General features: G+C 40.7%; 1 protein-coding gene across 1 annotated transcript in view; it reads left to right on the forward strand.

Annotated features, from left to right (window-relative positions):
* The window catches only part of LOC126162161 (bifunctional methylenetetrahydrofolate dehydrogenase/cyclohydrolase, mitochondrial), a 34,896-nt gene extending 13,539 nt beyond the window's left edge, over positions 1 to 21,357 (forward strand). Inside the window, exons 6-9 of the mRNA XM_049918473.1 lie at positions 3,200 to 3,307; positions 7,747 to 7,872; positions 20,487 to 20,674; positions 21,041 to 21,357. Coding sequence (XP_049774430.1) covers positions 3,200 to 3,307; positions 7,747 to 7,872; positions 20,487 to 20,656 — 404 coding nt within the window. The 3' untranslated portion in view covers positions 20,657 to 20,674; positions 21,041 to 21,357. The remainder of the gene's footprint in view (positions 1 to 3,199; positions 3,308 to 7,746; positions 7,873 to 20,486; positions 20,675 to 21,040) is intronic.
* Positions 21,358 to 22,386: the final 1,029 nt, after the last annotated feature.

The following is a 22,386-nucleotide window of genomic DNA, read 5'->3' on the forward strand; positions in this document are numbered from 1 at the left end:
GGGGATGACATGTTGAGTCAAATTGTCACTGGAGATGAAACATGGGTATCCCATATCACTCCCGAAAGCAAGCGACAATCGATGGAATGGCGACACACATTCTCACCCGTCAAGGTCAAAGCCAAACAGACGCTGTCAAAGCGCAAGATTATGGCAACTGTGTTCTGGGACTGGCGCGGTGTTTTGCTAGTGGACTTTATGCCACGAGGAACGACAATCAACTCAGATTCCTATTGTGCAACTCTAAAGAAGCTCCACAGAGCAATTCAAAACAAAAGGCGTGGCATGCTGACAAAAGGAGTTTCGCTCCTGCACGATAACGCTAGGCCTCACACCTCTCAAGACTCTGGATTTGATTGATTCTTTTGGTTGGGAAGTTTTGGACCATGCACCATACAGCCCCGACCTTGCTCCTAGCGATTTTCACCTTTTCCGGTACCTGAAACACCATCTTGGCAGGCAGCGCTTCAATGACGACGATGAAGTGAAAGCGGCCGTGAACTTTTGGCTGTCGGAGCAGGCGGCCGAATTCTTTGAAGAGGGAATTAAAAACTTAGTTGTACGGTATGACAAGTGCTTAAATAAACAAGGCAACTATGTAGAAAAACAGGTAAAAGTGTGTAGAATCAGAAAATAAAAGTTTTTTTACAAAAGTATTTGTATCTTTTTTTAAAAAATAAAAACGGCCCTTACTTAAAAAACAACCCTCGTATGAATATACATGCCTTGATGACCACTGATCATTTCCATGTGGATACATGGATACGGTCCCCCACCCCCCCTTTCCCCGAACTCTTGCGGAAATCAGTGTGAGGCTGCGAGCAATGAGTATGGTTGAGAAGGGGCGCTATGTAAATAGTATGCAACAAGTTGGGAATTTGGGGCAGACGGGAAGCATGCTCAGTTAGACAAAGTGAGTAAGGTGACCACGTCCACAAATTGGAAAATCTGGTTTCATTTCCTGGTCCAGCAAAAATTTTAACTTGCCCCATTGAATTCATTTCAGTGTTGGATTGCATCTGATGTCAGAATTTCTACTTTATTTCACATTTGATATTTTTTTCCCTATGTGAATGCAGGCTTTCTCAGCGAATTTTGATGATGAAGTCTTCTCGGGTTATCAGCCAATTCAAGGCATTGTTCTGCAGCAACATTTTGACAAGCTTCCTACTTGTCATCGTCAGACAAAGTGTGAGGCTCATGTCTATTGCATGTCTTTATAGTCAATGGACCACGTGCTCCTCTGCAGTGGCTGTGTCAGTTGCATGTCTCCAGAAGGGATGTCGCAGATGGTGCTGGGGAGAGCCATGGACTGGGGAACTTCCGGTGTGCTGGAGGGTCCAGACATTTCATCCTGGCACTGCCTGTCTGTTCCATCTGCTACCTTTATTGCCTTTGCATCAGAGCACTCCTGGCAATTCTTGCAGCTGCCACTTCCCATGCAGAGCTCAGCTGGAAACTACTATCCTGGCGAACAAGATCATCATGGACCTGTGTTTGAACTGCCTCTTTGATAATCAACACAGAACCCATTCGCCTGGCACAGCACCCTGGTATGTTCAAAGTTAAACATATTACCTTCATTGATGCTGAGCTCTGTGACTGTGGATTTGTCTGTTTGGCCAAGGTTAACACTTCCCACATTCTGAATAGCACTGTGAAATACACCATTGCATCTGGTCGATGTGTTGTTCGTCACGATAACAATTGATGCTATTGACTCCATACAATGGTAGTCCTAATTTGTCTTTCATTGAGCTGAGCGTAGTTTTGATTTTAGGTGGGAATGGTTTTGACATTATTTTTCTCCAGAATCCTGGCAGTCCTGGCCCTGGCTGATCCAGCATGTGGAAGGAATGCCAGTTGGTTACTCTTCTTTCAGGTTATTTCCTTGCTTGGCTGTAGATCATATCTCTGAGTAGCTGTTACTGTGAAAGGTTTCCCGAGGATGATGTAACTTGTTGGGTAGACGCTCCTTGTTCCCTTGTACTCTGTGCACCAAGGTTGTAAGCACATATATCCCTTGTGCTGGATGGTGGCAGCTGTACCAAAACACCAGTAGCTGCCACCATCCAGCACAACTGAAATCTGTACTCACTATCTTGGTGCATAGAATGTGAGACATAAGTGACAAGGAGAGTCTACACTCTTGAATTGCAGCACTTGTGGGGGAAATCTCTCACAGGAAAGGCTGCTTGAAGACACAGTTAAGATGCACTCTCCAGCCAAGTGAGAAGAAAAAAATGATGACCTGGACGAAGACACAGTGTCTGGTGTTTTTTCCCTATGCTGGATGACATGTGGCCGAGATTGCCAGGATTATGGAGAGCAGAGCACAGCCTCAACAAAGGTAATACGTTTAACTTAGAACAGCCTAGGGTGCTGTGCAGAACATGAAGCATGTGCAACTAGGAGACAGGTTCTGGGGCTCAATCGTCAAAAGAGGCAGTGAAGATATAGGTTCATGATGATCTTATCAACCAGGATAGTAGTTTCCAACTGTGCTCCGCATGAGACGTGCCAGTTGCAAAAACATGCCAAAAGCACTCTGATGTGAAGATGACCATGGCAGCAGATGGAATAGACAGCTAGGATGTGATGATTTGACCCTCCAGTGCTCCGAGAATGCATCCTCACTACCATCTGCAGCTCTCTTCCCTCCCCCCTTCCGAAGATGCATGATTAGCTCAGCCATTGCAGATGAGGCAGAGGAACTTACAGTCCAGTGGCTATAAAGACAAGCAATGGGCATGAATCCAATATTTTGCTTGAAGATCATGAGTGGGAACTTTGTTGAAATGTTGCCACAGGACACTGCCTTAACTCAGCTGATAACCAGAGAAGACATAATCATGATTTTTTTCTGTAATAAAAATGTGAAAGGTGCTCTTTAATTTTGAAATCCTTTGTATTTGACTTCTAAATGTGATTGTTAGTTGTGATAAAATACAAGAAAAGCCCTTTCCTTTGTCATCTTAATTTGAATGAAGCCGCTGCACCTTTGTGGTACTGAGTGGAATTAGAAGTGTAATATGATGGTTAGAACCGTTGAATATGTGCGGTTTTTATTTGATTGCATTTTTTATATAATTTTTCTAAAGTTATTTAGTAGCTGTTCTAATCACTGGAAACATAAAACTTTGTGTTTATACATATAGATGCTATAATCTCTATGCACATAAAGTAAATTCTGTTGCAGGAGAAACTTCAGCAATGGATGCTACAACAACAATCTGTCATAGATATACACCACCTTCACAGCTTGCTACACTGACAAAACATGCTGATATAATAGTTTCAGCTGCAGGTAAGCAACTTTCACATAAGCCAAAACTTTTTTATTCAAAAGGAACACACCTATTAAAGGCCTTAATACATAGTCCAAACCTTGCAGTAAAGAATGGTAGACATTCTTCAAATAAAAATTATAACATATTTCTATTCTCCTTGTAATACACGTATTTCCTCACCCATCCTATTTGTATAAAGCTGCTGTAATGATAAAGACAGGCTGTGTTGTTCTATAGGTCTCTTTCTTAGTAGAAATGGACCTCCTGCCTCCTCCCCCCCCCCCCTCCCCACACACCCCGCAAAACATACAAAACAATAAGACGGACAGAAAATGCTGCATCTTCCTGACTGACAGCTTTGCTCAGTAGTGTGTCGTATATTAGCAATACTTATCTCAACAGACAAATTAATTTAAATGATATTAGTCTGATGAACAGAATTTTCTCAGTAAAGCAGTCTCATCTTTTCAGCAAAATGCCACATTTTATTCCATCTAAGTGGATTGATTAAAATTGATAATGTAAAAATCTATGTTAAAAAAATGATTATCTTACACTACAGTAATAAATTTATTTTTATTTTTATGAACCTTTCCTATCTTGATTTTTTTTTAAATTGCTGTGGGCACTTAGTATAGAATAATTTACACAGAAACATAATAATGTGAAGTGAGGTAATCTGCACTTCTCCACTGCTTATTCCAGCCGTTTCATATTTTTATGAACTGTTATTAGCGAGTTATTTTGAGAAAAGTATTAACTGTAATGAGTAATATGTCTTGAAAAAGCTAGTTGGGGAGCTTGAGTTAAGTTGGTTGCACAAGCGATAATTGATTCCATACTACTACTACTAATTTTCTGGTAGGACAAACAAAAAAATTTATACAAAAAAATTATTTATACAAAAAAATCATCCTCCTTTGCTGGCCATAGCAGCCTGCTACTCACTTTTTTTTTTCTTCAGTAATTGGTGTATGGGACAGGTCTTGCATGTAGGTCTATTGCAGGGATAAGAGACATGAGGCGAGGGGTTGGGGGTAGGGATGGACAAGGACAGTGTTTGATTTAGAAGGGGGTGGGGGGAGTTCCAATACTGTTGCCTTCCAGGAGGGGGTGTTAGAAACTGACTTCTCAAAACATTAATTTAACACTTTTTGCACCTTTTGGAAATGTAAATGGAGCATATGCACTAGTAAAATATGAAGTTCTGTCATACCACATTTTAAAATCTGCAGTTCAGATTTCTTTTTGTCAGAGGTACAAGTACGTACTGACACAAATCAAGCACTGCACAAGGACATTGTGTAGGTTCGATGGGTGGCAGAATATCACTGGAAAGGGGGGGGGGGTGGTAGATGGCGTAGAATATTCTTCATTTCAGGTCATGATGAAAGGTGGTCAAAACCCTGGCAGATAATGTGATTAAATTGCTCCACTGCAGTGCTCCTTTGTGGCCAGACAGCAGGCTTGTGAGAGGAGGTAGGTGACTGAAGGGACAAGGCATGGGAGATCTGTTTCTGTACAAGGTTGGGAGGGTGATGTCAGTCTGTGAAGGCCTCAGTGAGACCCTTACTATATTTGGAGAGAGGCTGCTCTTTACTGCAGATTTGACAGCCACAGATGGCTAGGCTGTGTGGAAGGGACTTCTTGGTATGGAATGGGTGGCAGCTGTCAAAGTGGAGGTATTGTTCATGCTTGGTAGGGTAGATGTGAACAGAGGTACTATGTAGCCAACCTTGAGGTCAAGATCAACATCAAGGAAGGTGGCTTGTTGGGTTGAGGAGGGCTAGGTGAAGCATATTGGGCAGAAAGTGTTTAGGTTCTTGAGGAATGGGAATAGGTTGTCCTCACCTTCAGTCCAATCACAAAGATGTCATCAGTGAATCTGAACCAGGTGAATGGTTTGAGATTGTGGGTGGTTACGAATGATCCCCTACATGACCCACAAATAGGTTGGCGTAGGATGCTGTCTTGTGGATGCCCATTGCTGTACCACAGATTTGTTTTATGCGATGCCTTCAAAGGAGAAGTAATTGTGAGGGAGGCTGTAGTTGGTCATGGCGACTAGGTAGGAAGTTTCAGGTTTGGAATCAATTTGGTGTTGGGGAAAGTTGGGTTCAGCAGCAGTATGGCCATGGAGGATGTTAATGTAGAGTGTGAAGATGGCATCAACACTGATGAGCAGAGTGGTGGGTGGTAAAGGATCAGAAACTGAGAAGAATTGGTGGAGGAAATGATTGGTGTCTTTTGCATGGGGCAGTAGGTTACAGGTAATAGGTTGAAGGTGTTGGTCCATGAGATCAGAGATCCTTCCTGCAGGGGGTGCAGTAACCAGCCACAATGGGGCACCCAGGGTGGTTGAGTTCATGGACTTCAGGAAGCACATAGGAGTACTGCAAGTGGTGGGGTGAGGAGACAGATAGACTCAGAGGAGAGGTTGTGGGATGGGCCTAAGGATTGGAGATCCTGATGGATTTTGGGAATTGGGTCACTGTGGTAGGTTTTATTGGTGGATGTGTCAAATGGCTAGTGGAGACCCTTTGCCAGGTAATCCTTGTGGTTCATAACCACAGTACTGTTTTCTGGAAGTAGGATTATAAGTCTGATATCAGTTTTAGGTGATGGAGAGTGAGGTTGGTTTCCATGTTGTGGGATTTGGGGAATGACAGTGAGGTGACCTGTGAAGTTAGGAAATTCTGGAAAGTTAACAAGGAGTGATTTGGGGGCAATGGGGGTGGATCACAGTTGGATGGAGAAGTGAACTAAGTCAGGCAGGATTCAATTTTTTTTAGGTTGAGGCTTAGTGATAGGGTTAGTGGCACAAAATATTTCCACTCTACAGACTGGGAGAAGGAGAGGTGGTCTTCAACAAGCCCATAGTGATTGAATTTGGGAGTGAGGCAGAAGGTAAGTCCTTTTGAAAGGATCAGTGCTTCCTTGGGACTAAGGGACTTTGGAGGACAGGTTCATGACAGTGTTTTGGATTTGTTTTCTTTGTGGATTCCGTATGGTGGTGGAAGGAAAATTCTGAGGGGAGTGGTAAATGTAGTATGTGTGCGAGGCATGGTTTGCCAGCGAGGAGGTGATGAGGGAGAGATTCGATGGAGGCTGTCATCGAGCTGGTTGCTAGTGGTAGTCCAGGGGGGGAACAGGAGGTGAACAGGTTGGAGAGTTTTTTGAGGTGGCATTGTGCATGCTACTTTAGTTCCAGTAGGGCAAGAGTTTCAATCTGGGAGATAATTTAGGAATTTGGGATTGCAGAACAGGAGAATTTTATGGGTGGAGATATGGTGTTGCAATGAGGTTTGGGCCTGGTTTATATATTTTTGTAGGATTAGGTTGGTGAGGGCAATGGCCTGACAGAATTTGAAGAGATAGAGGTCATTGTGGAAGGAGAGGCTACACCTGGAGATTGGTAATTTGATTGTCGGGTAGATACCATGAGCTAGGCAATAATGCAGGAACAGTATATGGGACTAGGTTCGGGCTAGGGATAGGGAAACTTTTTTGTATTGATGCATGTGGAAGGAGCAAGAAGATTTAGTGGGATATAAGGATACATGTAAAAATATGTGGAAAATTCACAAAAAAGACGAAGGATAAGGTAATGGGAAAATGGTGAGAGCTGAGGGATTAAGGCTGACAGTGAAAGCAAAAAAAGAAAAAAACTAAATCCACATGAATACACAGAGATTAAAAAGAAAAAATAATGAAAAGATAGTAATAGTGGGATGCAGGTCAGTGAGTGGATATGTGTGAAGATATGGGACAGTGGGTGTAACTGTTTGTATGAATGGCTACTGCTGCCGAACTGTTGACAAGACAGCTGGACCACCCAATTGCTGAACGTGCCGCCCAACTTGATGTGGTTCAGTTCAATGACTGCTTTACAGCGTTTGTCAAATGGATCCTTCCTATCAACATTAGCATTTTCTGAAATGCACTGATGGGAACTCTCCCCACAACATATCCTCCATTCTTATAAGCTCCCCCAGCCCCTCCCTCTGCTAATCACTGTCCTCCAGCTCCTTCCATACTCCCAATCCAGCACAGCCCTCACCTTCTATTCCACCAATGCCATCTAAAGGTCCTTCTCTTCTCTAGTTCTCCCATCTCCCTTTCCTGCTCCTTGCTGCCTCTCCTCCCTCCCTCCCTCCCTCCCCCCTTTCTCCCTCAACCTCAAAACTGCATCCTGACTGTACACCCAGCAGCCCTATCCTGTCCCCACCACATCCCTGCATGCTCTTGCAGATAGCACGCTACCTTCCCCCACCCCTACCCTGCTATCCTTACCCCTTCCTAACTCATGCCTCTTCCGTATACCCACCACCCACCATGGATAGCTGCTCACATCAGAACTTCTATTTTGTTTTACTAGAATGTAAAAATCATTTAATACAAGGTGAATGACTTATTGACTGCAAAATTTTTCAAATATGTATTAACTGCATTTCAGGTGTTCCAAATTTAATACGGGCAGATATGGTGAAGAAAGGTTGTTGTGTCATTGATGTTGGAATTACAAGAATAAAGGATGTTAAAACTGGAAAATCAAAACTAGTTGGTGACGTTGACTATGAAGGTAAGCAGTGTTGCTTCACAAAAAAAAAATTGTAGAACAGGGTCTTTGCTAGTGTGTGATGGATTGCTAATATACTGCAAGGACTAGAAGTCAGTGCATTGGATTTTGGTTTGTTAATATACAGAATCCCTTATTTTACATTTGTTGTTTTTCCTGCCTGTGGCAACTGCCCAACCATGATTTAGTAATTATTCAAATTTTAATAATGAGGCTACAAACCAATACTACCATCACAGGTATCAGTTACCTTAAAGGAGGAGAGTCGTATACACTGATGTGCAAAAACATTATGATCACTGCCCACTGTGAGGTTGAATGCCTCCTGGTGGTGTTGCAGGTGCATGATGCAGTAAGGAAAGAATGTAAGCAAAAGAGGTGAATGGGCAATCATTATAGCAAAAATATGTGTTGCAAATATGGAAATCCACTGATATGAGTGATTTTTGACAAAGGGCACATTGTTGCGGTGCTGCAACTGGAAACAAGAAGCTCTGAAATGGCAAAGCTGGCCACCTGTTGGCATAATTCTGTTGTGAGCAGCTATGGAAAATGGTTGAAGGATGAAGTAACACGTAGGGCTTATGGTATTGGATGACATCATGATAAAATGTAGAGGTTTGAGGATCACCCACTATGTAATCCAGAATAGGCAGTGATCTGTGGCAGATCAGATGCCAGTGTACAAGGCTGGTGCTGGCAAAAGTGTTTCAGAGCACTCCATTCAAAGGCTGTTGTTGAATATGGAGTTCCATGTCACATGATCCCTATGTGATCCTGTGTTGACCCAACAACATTATTAGTTATGATTGCAGTGGGCACAGCGTCACTGAGATTTCACTGTGGATCAGTATAACCATGTCACCTGTCGAATGAATTGCATGTCTTGTTACGCCAGGTAGATTGTTGGGTCTTTACACACAGTCATCCAGGAGAATGGTTATACAAAACATGCACTGAGCCACAGATGCAGGCTGGTGAGAGCAGAATTATGCTGTGGGGGTACCCTGAGTTGGGCTTCCATGTTATTTGTGGTGGCAATCGGAGGCATCATGTTGGCAGCGAACTACATGAACATTATTGTGGACCACCTGCATCACTTCCCCCTACAGTTATGACATCTTCCAGCGAGATAACTGTCCATTTTGCAAGGTCAGAATCATGCTATTGTGGTTTGAGGAGCTTTATAGTGAACTCACATTGATGCCTTAGCCAGCAAATATGCCGGATGTGTACCCATTGGAAAACATACTGGGTGGCAGCTGTGTGCCTGCAAACCACCCTCTCATGGTGTGTGGGAATTGCTTGACCTGTGCGTACACGTCTGGTGCCACGCACTTCTGGAATCCTGTCAAGACTTGTACAATCCATGCCAAGCAGAATCTCTGTTGTACTGTATTTGAAAAGTGGAGCAACACATTATTAAATAGGTGGTAATGTTTTGGATTGTGTGTGTGTGTGTGTGTGTGTGTGTGTGTGTGTGTGTGTGTGTGTGTGTGTCCAATACCTATGTGAGTGATATGCAGGGGGTTGTAGTATATTCTTAATCGTGTAAAGCCTGCCCTTGAAACTTTGATAGACTTTCTCAGGATCTTTGAGTCTTCCAGTTCAGTTCCTTTAGTATCTCTGTCACACTCTGCCATGACTCAAACCTGTGACCATTTGTGCTGCCCTTCTCTGAATACATTCAATATCCTCTCTTAGTCCTGTTTGGTATGGGTCCCACACACTTGAGCAGTATTCTAGAATTGGTCACATGAGTGATTTGCAAGTCTCTTTTGTAGATTCATTGCACTTCCTCATTATTCTGCCAAACATCTAAAGTCTACCATCTGCTTTACCCACAACTGAGCCTGTGTGATTATTCCATTTCATATCTCTACAAAGTGTTACAACCAGATATTTGCGAGAGTTGGCAGAGTCCAGCATTGATAGTATAGTCATAAAATGCTAAATTTTTTGGATTGTGAAGTGCACAGTTTTACATTTCTGAACATTTAAAGGTGGTTGTCAATCATTCCACCACTTTGAAATCTTATCAAGATCTGACTGAATATGTATGCAGCTTCTTTCAGATAGTTCTCCATCATAGATAACTGCATCATCTGCAAAAATTCTGTGGTAACCATTAATATTATTCCTAATTTATTAAAATAAAACATGAACCGCAAGTGCCCCAACACACTTCTACATCTGACGATGACCCTCCATCCAAGATAACATGTTGCATTGTCGCTATCAAAAAGTCCTCAATCCAGCCACAAATTTCACTTGATACCCCATATGATGGTACTTTTAACAATAAGCATAGATGTGGTACCGAGTCGAATGCTTTTTGGCCATCAAGAAATACTGCATCTACGTGACTGCCTTCAACCAAAGCTTTCATTATGTCTTGTGAGAAAAGTACGGGTTGGGTTTCACATGATTCGAAAAAATGAATCAATGCTGGCTGCCATTGAGGTGTTCATTCTGTTAAAGATACCTCATTATGTTTAAGCTCGGAATATGTCCTAAGAGTCTACAACAAATCAATGTCGAGGATATTGGATGGTAGTTTCGTGGATCACTTCTACTACCCTTCTTATGGACAGGTGTGACCTGTGCCTTTTCCAAGAACTGAGCACAGCTTTTTGTTGGAGGGATCTACAGTAGGTACAAATTCAGCATAAAATCTGACAGGGATTCCATCAGGGCCTGGAGCTAGTTCAATTTTAACAGCTTCAGCTGTTTCTCAGCACCACTGAAAATAATATTTATTTCATTCATATTTTCAGTGTATGGGAATTAAATTGGGCCAGTTCTCCTGGATTTTCTTTTGTAAACAAACACTTGAAAATGGGATTAAGAATTCCAGTTTGTGCTTTCAGTTCCTGTCACATTCTGTAGAGACTGGCCATTGACTTTGGTGCTACTAACAGCATTTAAATACGACCAGAATTTGTTAGGGTTTCTGAAAGATAACTTGACTGTATTCTGCTACAATGGTCATTGAAGACATTATGCATTGCTCTTTCGACCAAATGTGTTTCATTCGGTATATCTCTGTATACAGCCACACACTTCATTGTACACCTATTAAGCAGTGACCTGTTTCTTTAGAAGTTTCTCTACAGTGACTGTATACCATGGAGGTTCCCTCCCAAAATGGACTGCTCTGTTAGGTATGTATCTATCCAGTGCATGTTCAGCTATTCTTTTAAACTTAAGCCAGAGTTCCTCTACATGCTTCTGCCCTGTGCTAAAAGTTTCAGGTTCTTCATTGAGATATGACACAACTAGATTTTTTGTCTAGTTTGTTTTAGTTGTCCTTTGTACTTCGGTCATCATTGTTGCCACAATCGCATCTTGATCACTGATACCAGTTTCAAGATGGACGTCCTCAAAGAGGTCAAGTCTATTCACTGCCACTAGATCCAACATACAAAGTGTATAAAAAAATCATCTGATTTAGCATTTCTATATGTCTAAAAGTAATAAACATATACAATGAATTTTGTTTTTTTGATGAATGGGGAAACTTTTTTTTTCCCCTCCTTCATACCTTTTTGTAGGTGTTCAAAATGCCCCCTTGAGGTGCACGATGTACGTCAATGCGGTATTCAGATCGTTCCCACACTGCAGCGAGCATGTCTTGAGTTACAGCTTCCACAGCTGCTGTTATGCAATATCTCAATTCATCCATTGTTCTTAATAATGGAGGCACGTAAACAGTCTTTTATAAACCCCCATAAGAAATAATCACATACTGTCAGGTCTGGTGACCATGGAGGCCAGTAGTGTAAGGCTGAATAATTTGGTCCAGTATGACTGATGCATCATTCAGTAATCCTTCGATTTAAAAATTCCATCCCTTCCAGATGCCAGTGTTGCGGTGCTTCATCCTGTTGGTAAATGAAGTCATTTGAATCAGTCTCCAAATGTGGGAAAAGAAAGTTCTCAAGTATATAGAGATATGTAACAGTGTTCTCGCCAAAGAAAAATGGGCCATACACATTTTCCCATGAAACTGCACAAAACAAATTAAATTTTGGAGAGTCCCTCTCATGTTGTACAACTTCATGTGGTTATTATGTAACCCATATTCTTACATTATGATGGATCACCTTTCCATTTAAATGGACTGTTGCCTTGACACTAAACACTAAGCATGGAAGACAACTGTCATCCTCTACCTTGCCAAGGACAAAATTACAGAACTCCACACATTATCATGTCACATCCATGAAGAGCTTGCAGTAGCTGAATTTTGTATAGTTTCACATTTAAATATTGACAAAACACACTGCAAGCGGGCATCAGGAGCATGTTGAGCTGCACAGTAAGCAGATTTCTGGGGACTCCTTGTGAAACTATGGTGGATACGTTTGGCGTCTGTGTCTCACTTGGGGATGACCCAGCGATTTGCCTTTACACAAACAACTTGTTTATGGCATTTTATCATGCTCTGTGCTGTAAGAGGATCTACACCGTATGTAGTATGAAAGTCTTTCTGAACAGTCATTACTGACCCACACTGCGCAAAACAAAGAACACAAAACCCTTTCTGTTGTCCCAACACCATTTCACTAGAACTGAAGTGGGTGCAAACTCCTGCTACCTAGTGGGAACCATGTAAAACTCAAGAGTTTGCACTTTCCAACTGTATGTTGTTCTTATGCATCTCTCAAATAACATAATAGTTTGGATTTTTTTAAAATCATACAATTCTTTAGATCCATCTATATTTTCAACATGAGTGGGGTTCCTAACTATTTGTTCTAGGTAGTTTCCAGAGAAGGTAATGTTTCACATAATGTCTTACCATGGCCGTTACTAACAAGTGTAATTTTCCAATTGATTATTGGATAATTAAAGTCTCCAGCAATGAAGACAGTATGATTTGGAACTTGTGTACAAATGAACTGAGGTGTTCTTTAAAGCTTCTGGTTACATAAGGAGATTAGTCTAGTGAGCCATAGAAGGATCCAGTTATCATTTTATACCCACCTCTGGTACTGAGTCTTGCCCAAACAGTCTCGCATGCAGCTTCAATTTCCATCTCTATGGATTTCAGTGTCTTGTCTACTGCTACAAATACACCACTTCTATTTTCCATTTTCCATCCTTTCAATATATACTCAGATATTCCCCAAAAATCTTATTGCTTTCGATTTCAGGTTTCAATCAGCTTTCTGTACACAATGTTAAGTGAACTTCACTGCTTTTCAGGAGTGCTTCAAACTCTGGCACTTCATTGTGAATGCTTCGGCAGTTAACCATTAGGGTTTAAGTAGTGTCACCTGTGGGAGACGTTTCTTTCGATCTTACACCAATACTTCTTGGTTTCCTACAGCTCTTGTTATTTGGATTGGATGGACAGTTGCCTAATTACCCTTGTGCGCACCCTGCACACAGTCGGCTACCTGAGGAGCAGCCTCAAATATTTAGTGCAAACCTGACCCATTCAGGGGCACATATGGTTGTCTCAGTTCTCAGCCCTGGGGGACAAGTTCAGGAAGTTACAGCATGTACAGCATGGTCTGTCACAGAACCTTCAAAGTCTCTGGTTCAGTCCTTCCACTGGACTCAGAACCAAAGAGCTAGGATCAGTTCTGGGGACAATGCTGTAAAGTTTGAACTTTGTTGAAGCTCCACACACAGGGTCAGTCTCTTCCACCTTCTCTGCCAATTGCTGGAATGACCCAAGTATGACCTGGGAGCCCAGACAACAGGCATCAGTTAGTAGCACCATGTTCCCTCAATGGCTGTTGGAATAGCTTCTTCAATAAGATGAATGAGGCTCTCGGACAAACACATTGAGTGCACCTAGTATCCTTTTCTGCCCCTTGCTGCCATTTCTCTAACACATAACATCATTCGCTGTATGTTTGAACTGCCGACGAGTAATAGACTCCTACAGTTTTGTGTTTGCCCCTTTTTGACACTGAATCAGAGAGATTTTCTCCAACAGGTGAAGCGAGTCCCGTTGGCTCAGATTCAGTGAGACAGCACTTCAAACTTGTCGGTTAGGGGGATTGGTACAACACCTGGGTCCTCACCCACCCTGTAAAGGATAACTAGATCTACCGTTGACACCACTCACAGTGAAGTGGACGAGTAATGACAGATCCTGTACTTTCTGAGAGGAGATAGGATCCACAGGAGAGGATAGAACTTGAGGTACCTCTGGTACTGGTATCACAGGTACATGATTCTCAGGAGCCAACTGCCAATCATTTGACAGTAGTCAGGGCGATTTCCAGCTGCTTACAAATGTCAGCCAATTCATTCCATGTTCGAGAACAGCATTCACAGTTGGGCTGCATTTTGGCTAGTGCATTATATTAGAAGGCAATGAACCAATAACTTTAAATTAAGCCTACTAATTATCTTCTAATCTGTTGAGCTAAAGAGTTGCTAATTCCCTATGAGAATTGAAGCAAATACACAAAATGAAATCTCTATTAAGGCAACACAAAAAGCTGTGTAAAAATTACTAGTTTCCTAAAACATTTTGAGGTTTATTATATTTGTTAACAAACTGGAAATAAGAGTTAATTTGTGATAGAGGTAGATAATATAGAGGGCTACTCATCTTCAAGGGAAAACTGGATGTAACACAATATGTTAGTTAGAATACCTGTCACAGTAACTAAATCACAAATACCGATTTACTACAAATTTCTCCTAGATTACACAAAGGATAATGGTAACTAATGAAAATTTTCAAAAACCCCATGTTTATTTGCATTGATATGTGATGAAATTCAAGGGGTGCTGTATTCTTTGGCAGTAACTGTGAACCACAAACACTGGTACCCTATGAAATAAGTTAAGTACCCAAAACACTCAAACCGGTAACTTAAAAAAATATAGTTTTGTAAGCATTTGAAAATTCTCAAAAATGAACTGTTTCTCATGTAATTATATAACGAAATTAGAGAAAGATTGTTTTGGATGAGGATAGGCCTACTGTTCTCAAAAAAAAAAATTTAGGTCAACTAAGTTACACCCACAGTTGACAATAACAGTAAGAGTTTATTCCAGCATTTCATAATATATCACAATACAGGTGGGTATTGATACAACCGATGAAAGATTATGCTGAAGCAATGTGAACAGTGAAGTATGCTAGTCAAGAACTTCAAATCAGCACAAGAATCTTATACACAGGGTCACACATAAAGGAAAATTCTGAAGTTAGCATTTATATGAAAATAAATGTGAATCTTGCATGGATTTTTCACTTAGGCATTTCTGTCCACACTTCTACACTGGTGTGCAGAAGAAGAATGATGCAGTGCGAGTTTCTCAGTCAAAGTCTCTAAAATGTGCAGCACCAACAAAGGAAGTCTTCAGCCTGTTGCAGCTAACAATATTGTACTGAAGACCACAATAAAGGAAATTCTTAAGGGGCTTATGATACGCGTTACGTTACATGAGAGGATACATTAGTACTCACAATAGAGGAAGAGTAAAGAGAAAGCTGACACAGTGAGAATGGAAAATGTGGTTCAGAAACAGCAACAGAGGAGAAGAGACATTCTGTTAAAAGGAAATCCCTAAGCCTATATTCATTAATAGATTACCCAGGATAAAATATATCAGATGCAAGAGAATAGATCATTATTCACCAGTCCTATATATATGTTGGCCCATCAGAGGTTATAAACAGCGTGAGGAAAATTCGTGTGTCAACACAGTGCAAATTCCAACTGATCTGAAGCAAGCAGCAGCAGTCATGTCCGCATATACAGCAGGCGATTTCATTCAGTTGGTTTCCGTCACATGATAGATGATGATCACAAAGGGGGGCACTGTTTTGCTGCTGCATAATTGTCTTGAAAGGTGAACCATTGTCAAAATGTTGACAGTGGGTTGGAGGTTCCTGTCCTGATATTGCCAAGAAGGGTCTCTCCTCTATACTTAGGCTTACCATAGTTTTTTGGGTCCATTCCACGACATATTCATCAAGTTACTGAACAGTTTACTGAAACATTAAACTTAATATATATTTTCAGATGGATTTTTCACTAGGCATGACTTCTTTCACAAATGGTTTGTTTGTTGTAATGCATAATAAAATTCTCAACAAGGAAGCTCTGAAGTTTACCCCTTTCTGCAGACCAATGTACTAATAATTAAGAAAGGTCTCTCAACTGGGGCAGATGTCTCAGTCAAAGACATTGCTAACTCAACCATTTCAGAAATACTGCAACATGGAACGTGTTATTTGAAACACCTTAAAAATTGTTTTTCACTTTTCTTAAATAGTATGTGGTACTTTCTCAGAGCTCAAACCACAACCTATCCTTATGTTTTGAATTACCTGGTTGGGAAATGCAAATTCATGAAATACACTAAGTGCTCAAAAGTATCCGTACACCTGGCTGAAAAAGACTTAAAAGTTCGTGGCACCCTCCATCAGTAATGCTGGAATTAAATATGGTGTTGGCCCACCCTTAGCCTTGATGACAGCTTCCACTCTCACAGGCACATGTTTAATCAAATACTGGAAGGTTTCTTGGGGAATGACAACGAATTCATCACGGAGTGCTGCAAAGAGAGAGAGATATCGATGTTGGTCAGTGAGGCTTGGCGCAAAAACTTGGTGTTCCAAAACATCCCAAAGGTATTCTATAGGATTCAGGTCAGGACTCTGTGCAGGCCAGTCCATTGTTATTGTCATGTAAACAGTTCGCCACAGGCTGTGCATTATGAACAGGTGCTCGATCGTGTTGAAAGACTCAATCACCATCTCTGAATTGCTCTTTAAGGTTGGAAACAAGAAGGTGCTTAAAACACCAGTATATGCCTGTGCTGTGATAGTGCCACGCAAAACAAGGGGTGCAAGCCCCCTCCATGAAAAACACGACCACACTATAACACCACCACCTCCAAATTTTACTGTTGGCACAACATATGCTGGCAGGTGATGTTCAGCAGGCATTTGCTATACCCACACGCTGCCATCAGATTGCCACATTGTGTGCTCATCACTCCACACAACGTTTTCCCACTGTTCAATCATCTAAAGTTTACGCTCCTTACACAAAGCAAGATATTATTTGGTATTTACCAGCATGTGTGGCTTATGAGCAGCCGCTCAACCATGAAATCAAAGTTTTCTCATCTCTCGCCTATCTGTCATAGTACTTGCAGTGCATCCTGATGCAGTTTGGAATTCGTGTGTGATGGTCTGGGTAGATGTCTGCCTGTCACACATTATGACCTTCAAACGACCTTCAACTGTCTGCGGTCTCTGTCAGTCAACAGACAAGGTCAGCCTGTATGCTTTAGTGGTGTATGTGTCCCTTCACATTTCCACTTCACTATCTCATCGGAAACATTGGATGTAGGATGTTTAGGAGTGTGGAAATCTCATGTACAGACATACGACACATGTGACACACAATTACCTGACCACATTTGAAGTCCATGAGTTCCACGGAGCACCCCATTCTGCTCTCACGATGTCTGGCTACTGAGGTCACTGATATGGAGTATGTGGCAGTAAGTGGCAGCACAAAGCACCTAATATGAAAAACGTATGTTTTTAGGGTGTCCGGATAGTTTTGATCATGTAGTGTATGTCATTGGTATTTATGGAAGCTTTTATAATTTCATTAATACCTTGTGCACTATCTTCTACAGGCAATTTCAGTTAGTAAATTTATCTACTAAAACTGACTAACTTTATCAAAATTATTATTTCCTGCTTTAAAGCAGTGGCATTCATAGCACTTCTGTGTGTAACTGTTTTCATGCAGTCTTCATTATCACTGTTCCTTTATGTCCAACACAAAGTATTACAGTACATAGTGTGCGGTAACATGTGTTATTACTCTCATTACACAGTTTCAAAAATTTGTACTCCTGTTGCAGGTTAAAGCTAAACACACACTTTATTTTGCCCATTCCTAAACAATGAGGCAAAAAAAGAGAGAGAGAAAATGGTTAAAAACGTGTAGACAAGTTACTTCTCACCTGAAAAAAGAAAAAAAAAAACATAAACACACAGCCCCTGTGGTGTTTTCAAGTAACTAAGGTGAAACATTGTGCCTAAACTGGTAACTGTAGCTCCCCATTGACATTAGTGCTTGCTTAAAGGTCGGCTGAGAGAGGCACAGGCATAAGGAAATGTTTAAAAAAGTGATGTTGAACATGTACGTTTAAAATTTAAAAAAATAAAAAAATGCCTGAATTCTCAAACTCCAAAAGTTTTTAGCGATCCCAGATGGCACTAAAAGAACTAGGGCTGTCTGGGCTAATCATGGATGTATGGTAAGCATTTCTACACTTGAAACCAGTCCTAAACATGACTGATATACTTTCATCCTGAAAACAATGGACTGCAATGCCTAAGACATGCATGGCTAGCTGGTCACCCCCCACCCCTCACATCCTTCTGTGATGGTCTTAAAGTATCAGACAAATCTTGTATCATTAGTGGAGATAACCCGACTCTGTTGATTTGGGTTCCATGCCAGGTGTTCCCTTATCTTTGTTCTTCAAATGTCATAGTGGAGGGGGTTTGCTCTGTGTGTAATTTGTGCTTAGTAAGCAGATTGATCATTCAGAGATGATGGCAAACTATGGGTTAATACAGCCCAGCCAGTAACCTCCAGAAATCCGATTCACAGTTCTTGTCGTATTCTTCTTGATGTCTCTATGAGCCATAATTTGAAGGTAGTTTGCGGTGTTAATTGTGAATAACCACTAAAAGGCAGGCCCACGATGTTTGTCTCAAAATAGTGCAACTGTGTGAATGATGATATTTCAGTGAAAGCCAGTTCAGTGGGTGGCTTCCCATGGTGACAAAATTTCATGCCATGAAGCTGTGCTGATGGTCTAAGCCTGAAATGATTCTTTGAAGCAGGTTCATATTTGGAAACTCTATGCGCTCTACTACACTGCACTGAGAATGCAGCTTTACCTCCATGACACAGGTTGCCATACGTAGTGATTGATGTGGTTAGGAGTACTGCAATAGGTTTCCAATTAAATAACAAAGCAAAATTATGCATGTCATGAAGTTGCATCAAATACTTTTTTTATGTATTCACATTAAGTATTCGATTTAATTGTATACATAGGTGCTATTGTTTCTTCCATGACCGTATTACTTTCGTAAAATAAAGAACTGTCTTCAGTCACAATCATTTCGTTTCGAGCCTAGGGAGCTCATCATTAGGTGCTCTGACAGTCTACATCAATTTGTTCCCCTCGGATTTAGCTTAATTCTAGTGTTTCCAGTAGTGGATACATTGTTTTGAAGCACAGTATGAATAAACATCTTTATGTACATGTATACACTTCCCATTCTACAGCACATTTGTAAATACATGTACGTAAACATGTTTATTCATACTATGCTTCAAAGCAATGTATCCACTATTGGAAACAGATTACAATTAACCTAAATCGGAGAAAAAAACCAAGGTAGGCTGTCAAAGTACCTGAAGATAAGCCCCAAAGCTCGAAATGAATCGTGCATTGAAATAAAATCATGATCATGAGAGAAGGTGATTACTTTTTATTTTGTGAAATCTTGGATTTTCTATTATTGCAGCTGGTGAGATGAATACAACTAACATCTTAACAGTGGTAACACACAATCCGCATGTCACTGAGGTCGTTCGAATTTTGAGGGGAATTAGCTGGTGGAATGTTCTGTGACTACTTCATTTCAACACAACTCTTTCTTTCCATATTTCACCTCACAAACAGCTGAAGGCAACATGAAATAATGTTTAACATAGAGCTTGTGCTGCGATGAGTCCAAATGAAATTCAACATGCAATATTGTCATCCAGAATCAGTTTATAGTAAAATACAAACTGTACCTGTAGTATGTCTTTGCTTAAATTTGAAACAGTAGGGCAGACGAGTGGGACCTTCTCTCCTGGTAGCAGGACAATGGCTTAAATTACCGTTACTTAGTCATTTGATAAAATGCCACACATTTCATGTAGTTCTCTCCATAGGCTCTTTTCAATGCCACAGGAAAGTACGTAGTTCTATAAAAGATGTCATAATTCTATAAAAGATGTCATAACTTGCATATGTCACCAGGTTGTCCACTATAACATAACAAAAACTGCACAGTGATAAATGTACTCATTCTGCGAACCCTGGGTGGCCTGTCTTAGCTTATGAGTGGAAAAAGTGCATGGTATACTGCTAAATGAATGCTCAAGGGCTAGTAAGTTAACTGTTAGTAAGGTTTTTTCCTACATGACATGTTGTGAAAGTTGTTCTTGTAAGCTGACTGGTATGTGCATGACTATACGTGTGGGAACGTCTCTCCCCCCACAAACATGAAACAAACATTTTTAAATGTAACACTCCCATCACTGGCCAGCAATGTAATTTATATGCATGGTGCATTAAAGGAATAAGACAGACAGCCTATAGTGGTTAAAAGGATTCCATCGTTTACATGTTTTGAGGCTCTGGACACTTACATGAAGAAATTATTTTCATTTGACAGGCCCACAGATTTGTAAAATCTGTCTCCCTCTTCCTTGTGCTACATTGCTGCAATAAAAGTGTGTTAATTGTATGGTAATTTTGCAAACAACAAAATAAAATTCTGTATTTCATTTACAAATTATGTATGGTACTTTCTTCAGCTGTCAGTGAAGTTGCCGGGCACATAACTCCTGTCCCTGGTGGTGTTGGGCCAATGACTGTAGCTATGCTCATGAAGAACACAGTTATTGCTGCTAAGAAGACTGTTGTGTACAATATCCTCGATCCTGGAGCTGTGGTACAGAAGAAGGCTTCTCAGCTGAGGCCCTAGTAACATATGACATTAAAAGTACGTAATTTTTTAAAATTTTGAGGATAGGCGTGGCAAATACATACTCTTAGGTGCCTGAAAGTTTAACACTGGAAGTAGGAACCTGATTTAAAATAATGTAGAGTGAAGGGTGCATCCCAAGTAATAAAAATACATTCTAATTAATTATGTGTCTGACATAGTTTGCATGTACCTCCTATTATCTCGGAGTAATCTCTTTGCAAACAGTTTTTTTAATGTAATTTAGTACACACTTCAGATCAGTCATACACTGCTTTGCAGATATGAGGCCTTCCCCAACACCTTTGTGCATTAACAAATTTCTTAATTGCGGAATGAATGTTACTAGTCCTATGTTTGCTCTTATACATTGTTTTGTTTTAGGTGATGCATGGAAACATACAGAAGGAGTATAGAAACTCCACCACAGTCTTTCAGTTAGAAGAAAATTAAGATATGTTGACTGTGATCATTGTCAGTATTGAAGCAAACTATTTGTTGTGAAACTAAATAAGCAGTTGGAAAAATCAAGTCAAATTGGGTATTAAATATACTGTTTTTATGCCCTAAAAACTAAATATATGTATGTGATTTGAGTGGAGTTTAAATTTTAGCTTAAGTCTTATTTATTTTTATAATAAAAAGTGATCAGTCCATCCAGTTTTTATATAATGAACAAAATAAAGATAAATATTTAAGAAGTTAGTGTTTTTTTTAATTCATTTGGTGAGAAATCAATAACTGAAACACAATATTTCTAAGAATACATTATTCACGTTGTTTAAATTATCATTGTGGCAGCACAAACTTGGTATCAGTAAACTATTTTACTTGTCAGAAAAAATCCTTTTACTTGTCAGAAAAAATCCTTTGGATTTGTGCTTCATAGTCAAACTCTGTTCTCACTGTCATTAGCTCTTTCAGACTCATCTATTGGTTGTGGCCACTATGAGCCAGGAGCAGCTCTGTCACAAGCTTCCTGAATGCAACACAATGAATCAAAGTATGTAGACTTACTTTTTTCAGCTTAAAAATGGTGGAACAGAGATGTTAAGAAACAATTTAAGGTCTAAATTCTGTAAGCAGTGACCCAAAGCTTAATGTTAATGAGTCACTGTTGGTATTGATGAGCTTGAGCACATATAAATACTTTAGGAATAAACAAGACCACACACTCTAAAGAAAAAGTATTTGGAGTTGTCAACAGGCACGTACAAATGAAAGAAAAATTGCTAGCTTTTGGAATACGTCCTTTCTCAAGCTAGAGCAAAAACACACACATGCACCCCTACACAGCTGCGGCTGGACACGTGAGGATTGGAGCTCAGCAGGTGGAGTAGGGGTTGTTTGGATGGATGGATGGATGGATGGATGGATGAATAGATTGGGGAGGGGGGGGGGCGGCAAGGTAGAAAGAGGATTTGGGGAGCTTCCAGCTCGGAGGGAGGCAGCTAGTTTGCTCGCTAGGAATTGTAACATTATACGTATGAATGCTGGTTGTTCTGCCTAGAATTGGCAGGAGATTAATTTGCTTCTATGGACGATTGCTAGCCGGTAAGCCCAGAGCTGAGGGTACCCTGTAGCAGTCCAGTGAGGCAACTGGTATGGCCCTGCGTAGGTACAAATGTGTCGGTGGCTTGATTGGGAAAGCATAAAATCCAGTACAGGGAATTTGGACAGTGGTTGCTTGCTTAGACAATGAATAGATTGTGCACCAGAAATGGTGAACT

This window comes from Schistocerca cancellata, chromosome 2, assembly GCF_023864275.1.
Source record: "Schistocerca cancellata isolate TAMUIC-IGC-003103 chromosome 2, iqSchCanc2.1, whole genome shotgun sequence".
In the NCBI taxonomy this organism is placed as follows: Eukaryota; Metazoa; Arthropoda; class Insecta; order Orthoptera; family Acrididae; genus Schistocerca; species Schistocerca cancellata.